The sequence below is a fragment of the Ceratotherium simum genome, chromosome 18 (assembly GCF_057802395.1).
Source record: "Ceratotherium simum simum isolate JZ-2026a chromosome 18, ASM5780239v1, whole genome shotgun sequence".
Classification (NCBI taxonomy): Eukaryota; Metazoa; Chordata; class Mammalia; order Perissodactyla; family Rhinocerotidae; genus Ceratotherium; species Ceratotherium simum.
The window spans coordinates 41,474,044-41,491,648 of record NC_141917.1 but is presented as its reverse complement, the minus strand read 5'-3'; the positions used below and the strand labels follow the sequence as shown (position 1 = coordinate 41,491,648).

Genomic DNA, 17,605 nt, shown 5'->3' with positions numbered 1-17,605 from the left:
CTCATGCTGGCAGGGACCAGGTGTCCAATGACCATGAGTCTTTACTCTGGCCACACGCAGACTTCCTCAAATTAGATCACAATTAACCAACTGAAGACAAAACAGAGCACCCAGAAACATATCAAGCTTTAAAACAGACATGAAATACAAATCATAAAACATAAAAACTTAAGAGATTACCCATGCTGACATCTAATAGTATTTAGTTGGGCCGGCCCCGTGGCTTAGCGGTTAAGCGCACGCGCTCCGCTGCTGGCGGCCCGGGTTCGGATCACGGGCGCGCACCGACGCGCCGCTTCTCTGGCCATGCTGAGGCCGCGTCCCACATACAGCAACTAGAAGGATGTGCAGCTATGACATACAACTATCTACTGGGGCTTTGGGGGAAAAAATAAATAAATAATAGTATTTAGTTAAATATGTCCCCTGCAGACAATAGGTGGCTTTTGTGCAAGCTGCAAATGTCAATATAACAGAATACAATAAAAGGCCCAGAAAACAGGATCTCCAATTCCCTTCAGCCCCATTCCTTCTCTTTTGCTCTAATCCTGCTCCTCTTTTAACCTGCCTATTTCTATTACTAGCATCATAACTTTCTCTCACCCAAACTTAAAATCGCAAAGGTAACTCTAGACTCCTTGAGAGCCACCCCTTACCACCTCCTGCCACTCTACCTGGCAGGTGTCTCGAGGTCACCTGCTCCTTTCCAAAGCCACCTTCATGCCTGGTCATCCTAACAGCCTCCTCATGTCTGTACTCAGCCACCAGGAGGAGCTTCCTAAAGCCCTGCCAGGCTGCACATGGTGAAGGACGCCTCCAAGAGCTCGCAGTTAGATTTCCGTGGCTCAGCTCCTGTCTGCAAAATGGGGATAACGACAGCATGTACCTCAGAAGCTCCCATGAGGTTTAAATGGATGACATGAATATAAAACATGAAGCTTCATGCCCGGCATACAGTGAGCCCTCAAAATAAGTTAGCTATTTTTATCATGACTCAGATGTCATCTTCATTTTCAAACCTTTAGTGGCTGCTGAGTGCCTAGAGAATAAAACCCAATTTTCTAGCAAGCATACTACTTACTGTAACATAAAGCCCCAGTCTCAGGTCAAGGCAAAAAATGAACTCAAATCCTGGCTCTCCTTACTAGCTGTGTGATCCTGGAAATCACTTCACTTCCCTGAGCCTCAGTTTTCACAGATATCAAATGGGGATAATATCTCTTTGGGGCAGTCAACAGCTGCACTGGGTTGAATAGTGTTCCCCCAAAAAATTCACGTTCATCTGGAACCTGTGACTGGGACCCTGTTTGGAAACAGTCTTTGCGCATGTAATCAGTTTAGGTGAGGTCAGACTGGATCAGGGTGGGCCCTAAATCCAATATGACTAGTGTCCTTAAAAAAGGAGAAGGGGCCGGCCCGTGGCCAAAGTGGCTAAAGTTCCATGTGCTCTGCTTCGGGGGCCCCAATTCACAGGTTCGGATCCCAGGCGTGGACCTATTCCACTCATCAGCCATGCTGTGGAGGCATCCCGCATACAAAGCAGAGGAAGATCGGCACAGATGTTAGCTCAGGGCTAATCTTCCTCAAGCAAAAAAAGAGGAAGATTGGCAATGGATGTTAGCTCAGGGCAAATCTTCCTCACCAAAAAATAGAGGAGGAGACGACAAAGAAACATACACAGGGGGAACCCAGGTAAGGATGGAGGCAGAGGTTAGAGTGACGAGTCTGCAGACCAAGGAATGCCAAGGATTGCTGGCAACCACCAGAAGCTGGAAGAGGCAGGGAAGGATCCTCCCCTAGAGCCTCTGGAGGGAGTGTGGCCCGCCAACACCTTCATTTCAGACTTCTAGTCTCCAGAACTATGGGAAAATACATTTCTGTTGTTTTAAGCCACCAATTTGTGGTCATTTGTTACAGCAGCCACAGGAAACTAATACAAGAGCTAATAATGGATGCTTAAAAACATATGCCATACAAAATGGTTATTCCATGTTACACGTGAGGAAACTGAGGCTGAGAGGATAAGTGTGTGATCCAACGCTACCCAGCGAAGCTGGCAGGAACTCAAACCCACCTGGTTGCAGGGAACACACTCACAACCACTCTGCTGTCATACCCTGTTCTGAACGGAATCAGATCCAATGTACTAACCGCCCAGAATACTGCTGCCCAGGTAGTAAGTACTCAATAAACAGTGGCAATTACCATTACTACTCACACTCCAACTCCCTAACCTGCTTGAGCTCCAAGTCAAAGCTCAGCAAATATTTTCTTTGAGGGTCAAATAGTAAATATTTGATGCTTTGCAGGTCAAGAGGCAAAATCAAGGCTATTATGTAGGTACTTATATAACTATTAAAAATGGAATCATTTAAAAATGTAAAAGCCATCCTTAGCACAAGTGCTGTGAACAAACAGGCGCTGGGGTGGGTCTGGCCCGCAGGCTGCAGTCTGCAGACCCTGCTCCACCTCCAAGCTCCCACTGGTGGCTCCACAGTCCCTAGTGTGCAGGTCATATTAACCTCCTCCCTGTCCCTTACCCCACTCCTGTCGGCACAGCCCCTTCTGTCTCCTCCTTCCACCCCCACAGACACTGCCTCAGTTTAGGATTTCATCAGGTCTTGCATGAATCATTGCAAGAGCTTCCCATCTTGCCCCACCCTGAGCCTCCGTTTACACCTTTACTCCTATCCACTCCCCAGACTTAATTACCCCTCCTCTGTCCTATTTCACACCACAGCACATGCCCATGACTGTATGTGTCACACTGTATGGTGACAGCTACTCACCTGTCAGTCTCTCTCATCGACCTGAGCACTGGCTAAGCATCATATCAATTATTATATGCTTATCAAACCTATCCTAAAGCATTTCCAAGATCAAGAACGCACTTTCCATCAATGTTCTGCCAAAAGTCAAAATATGACCATCTTTCAAAGGGGAAAACCAAATGCTACTCACCCAAGCCTCTAACACAACTGACAATGTCCCTCCATCCTGTGGACTCCCATGTCCTCTCTTACTCTCAGCACCAGGTTAACTCTACCTTGTATTTCAATTCTCTCCATACACATCCTACCTCCCTTACGGAACTGCATCTTCCACGAGGGCACGTACCTACTGCTCAACACCTAAGCTCAATCCTGTGTGTACGCAAGTCATTCAACAACATGAATGCACTCTCTCTGGATCTGATGCTCTGAATTAAGTGAAAGGGACTCCAGTACAACTATTATAACGAAAGCCTAACAAAGAGGAAAGAAGTGTATATATACAAGTTTAAACACTAAGAATCAATATAAACTGAAATCATCAGGTACCTAATATTAATTTTTCTGGCACATAAAATAAAGTATTTTCAAACTTCCTCTCCTCTCTCAATGAATTTTGCAAAGTCATTTCATAGATATATGTCTAAGACTTTTAAATCACTCACATGGTAATTAATGACTTCACCCCTAAAATAGATCCAGATCCTATCTTTATTTCCTGTACACTTTTCAACTGTTATCGCCATCATATAAATAGAAAAACAAAAACATTCTATAAATCACAGAAGACATCTATTTCAAAATTTCATTAATTCAACGAGCATTCAATAAGTACTTACTACACACGTACAAAGCAGTGGCGCTACATACTAGAGGAACATAAAAGCAAGACCCACGAGCTCACCAATAACCAAGCACACCACCCAGCATTCTATCAGCAATGATTTCCTGGACAAGGACAGGGCTCTAAGTAGGATACTCCCACAAGGGGAACTAGATCCGAGGCTTGACTGTCCGCACATGTGTTGGGGTGGGGAATGTGGAACAGAATGCAGGAGCTGGTCATCCTAGAAAGATCAGACTCAAGTCCTGATTGCCCATCCTCACCCCGGTTCCACTCACAGGCGTCCTCATCTCAGCTGACAGAAACTCCATTCTTATTGTTGGCGTCACTCTTGGTGACTCCTCTTTCTCCCACGTGCCACATTCGATCCCTCAGGAAAAGCTGTTGATTCTACTTTTAAAATAGATCCGGAGTGCAATCCCTCCTCACCATCTCCGTCGTCCCCCCCTTGGTCCAGGCCACCATCATCTCTCACCTGGATTACTGGAATCTTTTCCTATTGGCTCCCTGCTCCTACCTCTGACACTATACCCCACCCCCATTCCATTCTCTACACAGCAACTGGAGTAAGTCTGTTAAACGTCCAGTTGAACATCTTTCCTTGGCTCAAAACCTTGCAATGGCTTCCATCTCCCTCAGGCTTTTACTCCAAGTCCTGACAATGACCTACAAAGCCCTACTAATTAGACCTTCTGTGACCTCATCTCCTACTCAGATCCTCTTAGTTCGAATCACCTGGCCTTCCTCCCTACTGTTCCTCAGCCTGTCCAGCACATGCTCACCCCAGTGCCTTTGCTCTAGCTGTACCCTCTGCCTGAAAAGCTCCCCCCCACATACCTGTGTGGCTAACTCCCTCTCCTCCCAGGCCTCCACTTAAATCTCCCCTTCTCAGTGAGGCCCACTTTGACCATCCTTTTTAACACTTCATTCTGCCTCCCCAGGCCCTCTTGCCCTGCTCCATCTTTTTTCCCCCCCAACACACACCCTACTCCAACGTACAGTATAATTTACTTACTGGGTGTGTTTTCACTCGGTGTCTCCACCCTACTAGAATGTCAGCTCCACAGAGCGGCAATCTTTGTTTTGGCCACCGACACAAACCTCGCATCCTCAATAGCACCTGATCTCTGGGGGGGCGCTGAAATATTTGTTGAATAAAATCTAGTTTATCTTTCAGAGGATCCTATGAATAATTCTAATGATTTTAGCTCCCCTCCTTAACCACTGTCTCCTGACCTGCTAACTGATACATAAAATTCCACAATCAGAAAAGTTAAATCACAGCGAGAGACAAAAAGTTCTAAGAAAAGGAAGAGGAATGACACATGGACTAAAACTCATTCACACTAAAGTTTAACCAAGCTACGAATAAAAGATCAATGTCAGATTGTTTCTGCTTTTGGGAAAGGAGACAGTATTTAGAATTCAAAGTGAAGAACTCTTTGCAGGAGGGAGAAACCATCACAATTTCTCTCTTTGGTGGCCCTATTAATTACATGCCTCATTTGGGTCAGAGAAGCCGCTCCGCTATCCACCGGCCGCAGCTTCAGGACACCTGGGAGCTCTCACCAGCAGGCAGGCGGCCAGGTACTAATCACTTTCACTTTCACAGCACCTGGTGGAGTAAGCCCTCGATGCTGATCTGAACTAAATGTGCAGGAATTTTCCTTCCCATCAACTGATAAAGGATTTTCATGCTCCTAGATTACAAGTCACATAAGCAGACAAAATACTGTTGAAATAGCCTGAAATAATGTCTAAATGTTCGTCATATACTTAGGAGTATTTTATATTCAATACAAGAACAATACTATTAAAAAAAAAAATCAACCAACAAAATGGTACCTAGGAAATCATGAACTTCATATTTGCAGATGAGGGAACTGAAGCTCAGAAATGTTACAGTGATTTGCCAAGAACACAAGTAATTTGCGGGGGAGCTGGCAGTAGACAATTTACATAAACTTTTTAACGTAAACAACAACAAACTGGGACTCCGAATAACAGTGACATTTATTCCTTGGTGACCATTTCTTCTAGATGGAATACAGGACAGCCGTATTAAAATACAACATTTAACTGCTATACCGATGACTCCTTGAGCTTTTATACTTTTGCCTGCAATTCTGGTGATAACAGGCTACCAGGAGGGATGATAAGATTACTGGAATTGTCTTTTAAAGGAGAGTGGGGGCCGGCCCAGTGGCGCAAGCAATTGAGTGCGCGTGCTCCACTGTGGCGGCCCAGGGTTCGCCGGTTCAGATCCCGGGCGCGCACCGACGCACCGCTTATCGAGCCATGCTGTGGCAGGCGTCCCATGTAAAGTAGAGGAAGATGGGCATGGATGTTAGCCCAGGGCCAGTCTTCCTCAGCAAAAAAAGAGGAGGATTGGCAGATGTTAGCTCAGGGTCGATCTTCCTCACAAAAAAAAAAAACAAAAAAGGAGAGTGCTTCTCATTTTAAAAGCACCTTTCTACTTTTCAAAATTAAGCATTTAGTGAGTAGCTACTAGGAACCATCACATTTAATCCTCTTGATGACCTTGTGAGGAAGTGTTCCCACTCTGCCAAGAAGAAAACTGAGGCTTATGGAGGTTAAAATAATTTGTCCAAAGCTCCCCTCACATCCATGCACTGGCCCCCAGATTCCATGCTGGTCCACAGTGATGAGACTCTGCTCGGGGGGCGCTTGGCTTGGCACACCCCCTTCGTTGGTAAGGCTGACTCAGCTCCCTTGTCAGACTCAGGCCAGCCCCATCTCCTCTGCGCAGCCTTGGGGGGCTCTCAGCAACCTGGCACACAGCTTCTCTGCCACTAGTCAAAGAAGGTACCGAGGATCAAACAGAGTCCTGCCTGCCCCTCCTGCAGACACCAGTCCAGGCCATGCTCTATATATGTGGGACGACAAACGGTATGGGTCTTCTGCGTGCACTCTCTCCAAATGGAAAGCATTACTATCTCATTTATTTTGATAATCATCTAGTTAATGATATCACAGAGCTTCATAAACAGATGGCAAATTAAATCTAACTTGCTATTAAACCTGGATTTAAAAATACTTTGAGACAGGGTCGGCCCCGTGGCTTAGCGGTTAAGTGCCGACGCTCCGCTACTGGCAGCCCGGGTTCGGATCCCAGGCGCGCACCTACGCACCGCTTCTCTGGCCATGCAGAGGCCGCATCCCACAAACAGCAACTAGAAGGATGTGCAACTATGATATACAACTATCTACTGGGGCTTTGGGGGGGAAAAAAAAAGGAGGAAGATTGGCAGTAGATGTTAGCTCAGAGCCAGTCTTCCTCAGCAAAAAAGAGGAGGATTAGCATGGATGTTAGCTCAGGGCTGATCTTCCTCACAATAAATAAATAAATAAATAAATAAAAACTGCTTAAAAATACTTTGAGACAATAATAGATTTTTATCCAGCCTGAAGAAAAGGAACATAGTTTAAGGGAAGTGTCATATTTGTAAGGGAACTGACATCCCCCCTCTCCTCACAGAACCTCTTGCATGTTTGGGTCCCACCACTATGTTTCAAAATCCTAAGATGACAAGACAGAAACTTGTGCAGAGGACATTTGTGAATAAGGACGAAAGCCCACCTGAGGCCAAGAGGGAGCGGACGTGGGGGTCCCTGCCTCCTCTCAGTTCTGCGTGATCAGCCTCACAGACTGGGCCTCCGGGTGTGATTCCGAAGAGGGCTTTGTGGCTCAAAAATGAAGTCTGAGCAATTAGTGACGGGGTGAGGGGAGCAGTACCCCACCTAGCTTCATGGCCAGGACTGTCCACGCCCAGTCACACCGACATTTTAACCAAGGAACTCAGGCATCTACTTCAGAGGCCTCAAAGGTAACCTTATTTCCACTAAGAAAATACAGATTGAGGCAGAGGCTGAGGCTAGAACTGAAGCCTCCTTAGAAAACAGCTGCGAGTGGAAGCAGTGGGGAGGAGAAACAAGTTCAATTAAGACGGAGCCAAGACAAAAAAGATGCATGACCTCAATTTCCAGCCCAGAGATTTCAAAATAAGGATGAGTTTGTAAACAGCCCGCTTAGTAGACCTTTTCTCTGTATTCCTGGCACCACTCCTCAGGGCTATTTTTAGCCACAGAAGAATGGGGAGCCAAGAGGGAAGGGCTTACCTTGCCGCCCTGCCGGGACTCCTGCTATCTTGAATTAATGTCTGAGGGACAGAAGACCGACCCTACACGTGGTGGAAGGAAGCACAATGGTGAAATTCTACCCCGCGTGACTGAGAGGCCCACTACTGGTGTCCCATTCCTGAGGTCCCGGGGCTGTTTTTTGTTGAAAAGAAGGCTCCATCTGAAACGTGGACAGAGGGCAGTGAAGTAGACTGCATATTTAATTTAAGAGTACAGAAAACAGGACAGCCTGCCTGTCTAGTTCTGCCTCCGTGCTTCACACACTCAGGCTAGATTTTACCAACGAATCATCTTTACATGATTTTATACCTTTTCTCCGGAATAAAGACATTTCACTTTAAGTGACTCCCTCCCGATATCTAGTCCCCGTTCATAAAAAAGGTGAAACCAACATTTCTTATACTCTAACCTTTACAGTCTTTCCCTTTCACAATATCCACCAGGAGATAAGCCTAAAGCTTTTAAACCACAACAACTCTCTGCCAGCCAGGTTTAGCTTTATTAAACATTAGAGATTAATCGTATCCTTGGAAACAGAACTGAATATGCTAAGAAACCGATAGTGAAGTATATTCTATGTACTACCCCAAACTCACCAACATCAGCATATAAAGGCATACCTACCCTATCAAGAAATGACAATTGAGACCATAGGGTCACAAAGCTGGCAGTGATAGACACGTGCATACTGCCTAGTCGGGGATCAACGAGCTGCCTGTGAACAAAGAATTTAAGCGACTCCTGTTAAGACAAAGCAAAATGTGAATAAAACTCAAACAGATTCTGAATTCCCATTGACTGTACTGCAGACTACAGCAAACTGCCCTCTTCCTTCACTGACTCCATTAACGGAAATAGGTTTGTTTATCTAAGACTCTATTAGTTGATGAAAAAAACAGAACCATAGAATTCTGTTTTAGCTAAAGGAACCATATGGTTCTCTTCACTTCTGCGGAAAGTACTTACACTAAACCATTATTAAGTTTAAGCAATGGTTTCAGTACTAAGTATAGTCAGAAAAATGCTAGTCCACCACATTCAAGAGTATTTGAGTTTTCCACCCTCATTCTGGAGCTGGATCCTCACCAGCCTCAGATGTCCATCCTGAGACCAGCTGTGTTTTCTGAATGAGACACGAAGGCAGGCTGCAAAGCGGATGAACATCCTCACACCACAGAAGTATTACTCACTGGTTGAGTGCCTGGGAAGTCTGTAAAGATGGGTCTAGCAGGGCCTGCTTCCCTTCCCAGTTTTTATTATGTAAGCCTACATGGAAAGGAGGGGACGCCATGACATGACCAAGTAAAAAGAAAACTATCTGGAAAGTATGTGAAAAGATCATCCATTTGCAAGAGAAACTTATGACAGGACTGAGTTAAACTATGGCCAACGGTCCAGCACAGCACCGTCCAATAGAACCTTCAGCAGTGATGGAAATGTTCTCTAACTCTGATGTCCAGTAGGGTAGCCACTAGCTAAAAAGCACTTGAAATATAGCTAACGTGACTGAGGAATTAAGTTTTTAAATTTAATTAAAATTAAGTAATAGCCACATGTGGCTCACAGACCCAGCATTGAGTATGAGTAGCACAGGCCTAGAACCCTGGGAAAGCTGACCACAGCAGTCTCCTGGATAAGAAAAATGTCAGAGGAGCCTAATGTTCCTCTCCTTTCCTCCAGGAATTAAAGGAAAAAACACCTAATTAACTCCCTTTCTATTTTAGTAATTAAAAAGCACTTTCTAATCGCTTTCTGTACATCTCAATGTGGACCTCCTAATATATGATTAGAACATGCAAAATGTACAATTAGTGACACTGATTTTCTCCTACTGTAGACAATGAGAACTGAAAAGGTGAAATTATTTTGAACTTTAAAATTTCTCCCTAAGTTAAATATAAACTTTGGACCAAATACAACAAAAAATTGCTTCAATTGCTTAAAGATTTTTATTTTTTTTATTTTTTATTTTTTTTGGTTCTCCTCTCAAAAGTCACAGTAAGACCTCTGATGTGGTTACGCTTTGAGACCTTGGAGAAAAAAAAAAAACCTGTAAACAAAATCCCCAAGTGCTCAGACTAAAAACAATTCATTCTAATAGCAACTATGTAGTTAAGAGGGAGAGAAGGGTGAGCTGCTCTTTACAACCACAAGTTCTGAACATCCAAAACATGTTCAAAAAGCTTTATTCAGCCTGGCTTATGATATTCTTCTCATCTTTATTCCTCAAAGTCGCCAGCACCAGCATCCCTGACAAACACTGGTTGTAAGCAAATGCTTTTAGTCTTCTGCATTGCACACTATAGCTTTCAATGGCAGTACATTCTAAAGACATGTCATCTAGGGACACAGGCTCCCTGTATGTTACACACCAAGGCTACAGCAGAAACAAACTATACTGACTATCGACTGGTGTTCTTTCCAAAGTTCCTAAAGATTATGTTTAGTGCCCTTGAATCTGTTTAAACAACATAAAATGGTGCCAGTTTTAATGAAGGAAGTTTCTCAAATCCCAAGCAATATGACACAATTTTAGTTCTAGGGTTAAAAAAAATAAACTACATGGCTTAATAGACTACACAGACTACTGCTATGAACTCAAAATAGACCTTAAAACAAACACCACACCTTTTCTAGTAAATAATTTCAACAGCAGGGGCTTGACAAGGCTGAGTGTGTGGCCACATGACGGCAAAACCAGTGAATGAACTGATGGCACCCTGGGGCAGCCAGTCACCTGTGTCGGGCTGCAGGTGTCTTACTTAGCTCCACCCTTTCAACTATTTACCAAGAATTTGCATAAACTCACAGAAATATGTAAAAAGGCAGCCAGCATGGGTCTAGACAGATGTCACATAATGGAATTTAAATGTAAGGTCCTGCATTAAAGGCTCAAAGAGTCAGTCCCACCAGCACCAGCCAAAAAGTCAAGAATTTATATCAATTTACGCAAAAAAAAAACGCAAAAGGAATGTAGATGCAAGTTCAACGTACGTCGACAGCCATATGGCTGCTCAAACAGCTGATCTTAGACTGCATTTACAAAATGTAAATTGCCAAGAAAGTTACTATTCTCCACTAAAGTTAGTACAGCAGACGTTTCAGGGTACTGAATTTCAGCAGGGGTAAGGACGTGGTCAGCGTCTGAAGAGGCCCCTTGGTGAGTCAGGAGACTAGTCACACACTTGGAAGGGGAAGGAGAGCAGCAGGGGGGAAGGAAGCGAGACTGCTGTCTCCCAAGGGCTGAGGGCTGACATGTGGATGAGAAAGAGACTTACTTTGTGTGGTTCCAGAAAACAATCAAGAGAGGCAAATTTTAGTTCAATACAAGGAAGAATATGTTGAATATCAAGGTTGTTCATATGGACTGGGCCACCTGGAAAGGCAGTGAGCACCTCTTCCCCGAAGGCCGGGCCTGATGACCCGAGAAGGTTTCCACCATCGAGGGAGGTTAAATTAGGTGACTCTCCTTCCTCCTCACCCCCACACTGCACAGAAGACATCCACAGACAGGACTCCTCCCTAACTCCAACACCTCCCCATTCTCTCTCACTCAAGGCATTCTCTCAGAACGCAAACTCTTTAGTAAAGTCAGCACACGCATTACTGCCCAAATTTACAAGAAAATAATATGCAAATTTGAGTGCTTTAACAAAAATCAGAGACATTAACAACTACTAATAAAGCAAGCTCTGACGGTCGTGCAGCCCACTCACTGGGATACCAGAAACACTGCTCTCAGACACAGTCCTCAGATTCTGTACATTCTATGTAGCTTCTCCACGTCATTTTCCTAAATAATATTCTTAATTTCAGGCGGTTAACAGACTCTCGACTCAAAATGACTGAGCTTAAAAAGATTTTCTTAAAACTTCCTGAAATTAGAGTCTTTTACCTCATTTTATGAAAGTTGCAAGCAAGAAGCCTGTGCCAGAAGTCCTTAAACTGCCCCAGCTCACACCTGTGAGAGCTGATCCTAATTCCTCCACCAAAACAGGGATTGAGAGGCGTGGGGGGGTGAAAGCAGCCTTACCTTTATTTGCAAATTCTGTGCTTCCCCATTATCTCTATGCTGCCTGAAACCCATGGCTAAGCGACATTGCAGTGTTCAAATGAATGCCTAACACGGTTTGGGTCCCTTCTAATTCCACCCTGGATACAAGATTACAGATCCCAGAAGCTCATTACCCAACTATTCAAACTCTAAAATGATAGCACTGTCATAAAAAGTACTCTCAGAACCTTCTCTGAAGAGTACCCACTCTCTGTCTGGCAATACTCTGAGTTGGAAGCTACCTGCCCACAATCCACCGTGCCCTCGGGGAAACCGCCTAGCCATCCGCATCCCTATTCGATTCCCGACCTGAGGATATTAATCTGCAACAGACAACGGTATTTCTGTGAGAGTCATCCCCTCCAGCCTGAACAACACATTCCATACCATCTGCTCTAAAGACCAGGCTTTACCTTTCTGAACATGGATGATGTCTGGGAAGTTGGCCAGGTGCCCCTGATACAGCGCTAACAGGTCCATGACAGGGTCCAGGTCCTGCCTGGGCTGATCGGCGAAGAGCTCGCCGATGGCGTCGTAGGCATCTCCGGTGAAGGCGATGGCCTGGTTCAGGCCGGCCGAGAAGGCCTGCTGGTCCAGCTCAAAGGCCTGGCTCAGGCCGCGGAAGGACTGGCCCACCTTCTGATACTCCTTCTTGAAGCCGGTCACCTGCTTGCGCGCGAACTCGTTGGCGGTGTGGTTGAGCTGCAGCGCGCTGTCGTCCATCTTCTTGGTGAAGCACTTGAAGCCGTCGATCTTGCTCTCCACCTCCTGCAGGTCGAGGGCGGCGGCGGGGGGCGTGCTCAGGGTCAGGAAGAAGTTGGCGCCCACCATCTCGTCCTTCTCGGCTTTCCTCTTGCCCTGTTTCCAGGCCTTCTCGTCGGTGCTGCTGGGGCACGTCAGGAAGTGCTGGAAGACGTCGCACTGCGCCAGCACCGGGTGGCTGGCCATGTGGTTCATCCACCAGATCAGGCCCTTCCTGCGCTTGGAGATGAAGTCCTCCTCGAAGCGGCCGGTGGCCTGCTTCTCAGGCAGGTGGGGCACGGAGATGACGGGGAACTTCTCGGCCAGGCGCGCGTACAGCCAGTCGAAGTGCTTGTAGCGCCGGTGCACCGGCACCTGCGTGTGCGTGGGCACCAGCTTGTAGGAGATGTAGCTCTTCATGCCCTTGAACTTGGTCTGCTTGGTGGGGTCGTCGATGGTGCACTGGAAGGGGTAGGGGTTCTCCTGCCACTCAGGGCCGTAGGGCCCCAGCACCACGCACAGCTTGTCCCCGTCCTTCACGAAGCCCGACGCCTCGCCGAGCACAAATGCCTCCCCGCCCGACTTGACGAAGGTGGAGAAGCGGTTGAGGTTGCGGCTCACGGTGGCCGAGCTCTTGGCCCCCGACGGGTGGTGCTGCGGGGCCGCCGAGCCTCCACGGGAGCCCAGCGACAGATCGGAGCGCGTGGACAGGCGGTAGCGGCCGGCCACGCCGCCCCCCGACGACGAGCCATCGAGGTCCGGGTACGCGCCGCTCCCCAGCGCGCCCGGCTCGTCGGCCACCGTCGAGCTGTCGTCCCACTCGTCGTCCCAGTCATCGTCGCTGCCCTGGCTGGCCTGGTAGCCGCCGCCGTAGAGCTGCTGCGGCGACGGCTGCAGGGCGCCCCCGCCGTACGAGAAGCCCGCGCCCGGCGGCTGGAAGGTGCTCGGCGGCGGCGCCTGCTGCGGCTGCAGCAGCGGCTGGAAGGCGTCGGACGGCGGCTTGAAGGAGGCGGGCGGCACGGCGGGCAAGGGCTCGAAGCCGCCGGGCGGCACGTTGGCGTAGCGGGCCGGGGCGCCCGGGCCGCCGTCGCCCGCCGGGCTGGGCTCGGGGGCGCGAATCACTTGCACGTACGAGGCCGGGAAGAGACCGCGGTCGCCGCGGCTGTTGACCCCCTCGAGCCAGCCCTCGATGTCCTGCTCGCTGCACAAGCTCAGCACCTCGTGCTCCCGCAGCGAGATCTCGCCCGGGTTCTCCGACCTGAAGTCGTACAGCGCCCGGGCGCGCAGCGCCATGGTCCCGGCGCCCCGGCTGGCAGCCCCCGACTCCCGGTGCCCCGAGCCCAGGGCCCGCCCTAGGGGCTCGCGCTGGTGCCCGCGCCCTAGCGCGCGGAGAGGAGCCCCGAAGGCAGCGCGCACTCCCGCGCCCCCGCCCGCAGATCGCGCCCTCCGCCCCGCTCCGCTGCCAGCGCCGACTGCCGCGCCGGGCCGCCGCTGCCGCCGCCGCCGCCGGCCGGGGGCGGGGCCCGCCACCTCCCACGTCCCCAGCTGCGCTAATCCACGGCCGAGAGCCGCGCGCCAGGCGAGAGCAAGCGATGGCCGAGCCGCCGCGCCCGCCTCCCGGTCCGACTCCGCAGTCCCCACTGCCCCCTCGTGGCCAGTGCCCCGCAGTGAGGCTCCGGAGTGAGAGCTCCGGGCGAAGGTTTACTACTCAGAAGTGAATTTTCTGCGGATTTTTTAGGCTTTTAAGTTAAAAAACGTATCCTAGAAAGTAAAGTAATATTTGCATTTCTGCTAAACGCTCCCACTCTGAGCGCTGAGTGAATGCTCCTAGAATGACTTAACCCACGCATCTAACAAAGGATTTTCAATGAATATTACCGATTGCACTAAGACAGAATGCCTGTGCTCAGGCCCATACGCTGATGGAGCAGCTCCTCATCTTCTACCCATTGGAGGCTTTTGGCAAGAAGGGGAGGGGAGTGATAAGAGCAGAGTAAGGAAGGTGCTGTATTTGACAAATTAGGAGGCTAAGGATGGTGTGGGAAGGGAGGCTCTGGAGAGTTTACAATAAAATATGTGTGCACACAGAGCTAGCATGTTGCATGTGTCCCTTCTCCTTCCTAAGACGTGTGTGGTGCAGTGAATGAGAGCCTAGACTTCCAAGCCAGGCTGCAGGGTTCGAATCTACCTTCCGACAGTATCTAGCTGGATAACCTCGAGCAAGTCCCTTATTGTACCTACCTCCTAGGGTTATTGTGAGGATTCGATAATAATGTAATCCCTATTTACAGATGAGGAAAATGAAACAGAGATTAATATAGGGCAAACACTATATGTGGTAAGCACAGATGAAGTGTTTGCTGTTATTGTTATTTTGGAAAGCAAAAATCCCTTCCTTCTTCGTAAAGAGAATAGGGATCCTAAAATGACAATCCTAGGTTGTATGCACCAGGAAGGGTCCCAACGTTCACATCCTACTGCTAGTCTCTGTCTACCCCTCTCCATACACATGGAGTGCCCACCCCTCTCCAGGCATCTCTGTCTCACTATGTTTATATTATTTTTAAGATAAGTAGATAAAAAAATCACTTCCTGAAATATTAATCAACTCCAATTTCCTTCCAACAGTTGCCTGGTTGCACATCTTCTTTTCTTTCAGTGTATAATTTGCCCAAAGCTTTTTCTTTGCATTATCCCCTCTTACTAAGTGTAGCCTGATTATTCCTTTGAAGAAACCTCTAACTGGGATTTAGCATTCATATGTCATTAATTTCAGCCTGTCCTCTGACCCTGTTTAAGCAAGTCTGGGAAACGAGCCAGAAGAGTATACAGTTATTGTAAGGGCTGTGGTATTTTAAGCATCCTGCACAAAACCTCCAGGCCAGTATACCAGAATTAGTCCCACAGTGTTTATCCCTAACGCAAAACCTTAATTCAATTCGGTAAGCACATCCGAATTACAACATTTGTAGCTGAAAATTCTGGGTTAGGACAATTCTCACAGTAAGCAACAGAGGTCATTGAATTTCACTGTCAACAATTTATGTGGTCAGAAACATGAAATCAACCTTTACAAAACATCTAGAATACACTTTATTTTACTTATTAACCCATGAGAAGCTAACCTAGAATATTTAAGATAAATACATTTAGTTTCATCCATACTATTCATCTGGTACTTTTTAGGTTAAAGAGTTCAAGTAACATGAAACTTGCAGTGCTTCAGGCTTTGAAACAGGGAGACTAAAAATCCATTTCAAGTGTGAAAATTCCAGGCGTTGGAGGTGACGGCATTTACAGAGGGGTTGGGCTGCTCCATAGATGCAGTGCTTGAGGAACTATCGGGTTTCGGAAGTTGTTTGCAGCACCAGTGCACAAGTGAGCATTCCACCTGTGGGAGTCGAGTGGCAGGCCAGGCATCAAGCTTTGTGAAGGACGGAGGCAGGCTCATGGTGCCCGGCTCTCTGACATCTGACTGGCAGGAAAAACCCTACCCCTTAAGGATCTTCTATATTTAGAAAATGTGCTCAAGTATTAGAAACTTATAACAGTTCACTCAGGGAAGTAGATACAGTAATGCATTTTTTAAAGATTTCTCTAGAAAATGGAGCACATTATTCATAATTTAGTTTACACAGTCATCATTATAACCAGCAACTATTTCTATTTCATTATGCTTTTGTAAAAACAAGTCATTAGGGGACATTAAATGGCCCCAAACAATTGTGTTTTCACACTTCTTCCCTTGGTCTGCAAGGCCTTAGGTGGCCTGCCTCTCTTTCCATCACTCACTTCCACTGGAGAGAAACCACAAGGGTTTCTTTGCTATTTCTGGAACAAGCCAAGCACGTTTGTGCCTTGGATTTTTTTTTTTAATAGACTATTTTTTTAGGGCAGTTTTAGATTCACAGCAAATTTGGGCAGAAGGTACAGAGATTTTCCATATACTTGCTCGCCACACACATGCATAGCCTCCTCCACTATCAACATCCCCCACCAGAGTGATACATTTGTTACAACTGATGAACCTACATTGACACATCATTATCATCCAAAGTCCATAGTTTGTATTAGGATTCACTCTTGGTATTATACCTTCTATGGGTTTGTACAATTGTATAATGACATGTGTCTACCATTATCGTCTCATACAGAATAATTTCACTGCCCTAAAACTCCTCTGTACTCCGACTATTCATCCCTCCCTCCCTCCCCTAACCCCTGGCAAAAACTGATCTTTTTACTGTCTCCATAGTTTTGCCTTTTCCAGAATGTCATATAGTTGGAAGTATGGAGTATGTCGCCTCTTCAAATTGGCTTCTTTCACTTAGTAATATGCATTCAAGTTTCTTCCATGTATTTTCATAGCTTGATAGCTCATTTCTTTTTAGGGCTGAATAATATTCCATTGCCTGGATGTACCATAGTTTGTTTATCCAACCAAAAAGGAAATCTTGGTTGCTTCCAGGTTTGGGCAGTTATGAATAAAGCTGCTATAAACACCCTTGTGCAGGTTTTTGTGTGGATATAAGTTATCACCTCCTTTGGGTAAATACCAAGGAGTGTGATTACTAAATTGTATAGTAAGAGTATGTTTAGTTTCGCAAGACGCTGCCAACGGTCTTCCAAAGTGGCTGTACCACTTTGCATTCTCGCCAGCAATGAACGAGAGTCTCTGTTGCTCCACATCCTCACTCATTTGGTGTTGTCAAAGTTCCAGATATTGGCCATTCTAATGAGTGCATAGTGGTATCTCATTATTGTTTTAATTCGCATTTTCCTGGTGACATATGATGTGGAGCATCTTTTTTTTGTTGTTGAAGTATAGTTGACATACAGTATTGTGTTAGTTTCAAGTGTATAACATAGACTCTTATTTATTTACATTTATTGACATTTATTTACCTTACAAAATGATCACCCTGATAAGACTAGTAACCATGTGTCATCATACAATGTTATTACAATATTGTTGACTACATTCCCTGTACCATACATTACATCCACATGACATTTATTTTATGGCTAGAAGTA

The 17,605-nt window shown here is 46.6% G+C and overlaps 1 protein-coding gene across 2 annotated transcripts in view; it reads right to left on the bottom strand.

The window, feature by feature from the left end:
* Positions 1 to 14,028, bottom strand: part of SNX18 (sorting nexin 18) — a 28,539-nt gene extending 14,511 nt beyond the window's left edge. The window contains exons 1-3 of one of the 2 annotated variants that reach the window (XR_015555109.1): positions 12,244 to 14,028; positions 8,401 to 8,491; positions 7,756 to 7,817 (exon numbers count right to left, since the gene is read on the bottom strand). Coding sequence is in view for 1 of the 2 variants with exons in the window: in XM_004422806.3 (XP_004422863.1) it covers positions 12,244 to 13,864 (1,621 nt within the window). In the remaining variant the exon portion in view is untranslated. The remainder of the gene's footprint in view (positions 1 to 7,755; positions 7,818 to 8,400; positions 8,492 to 12,243) is intronic. The other variant, XM_004422806.3, reaches the window with a different exon arrangement.
* Between the last annotated feature and the right edge of the window lie 3,577 nt (positions 14,029 to 17,605).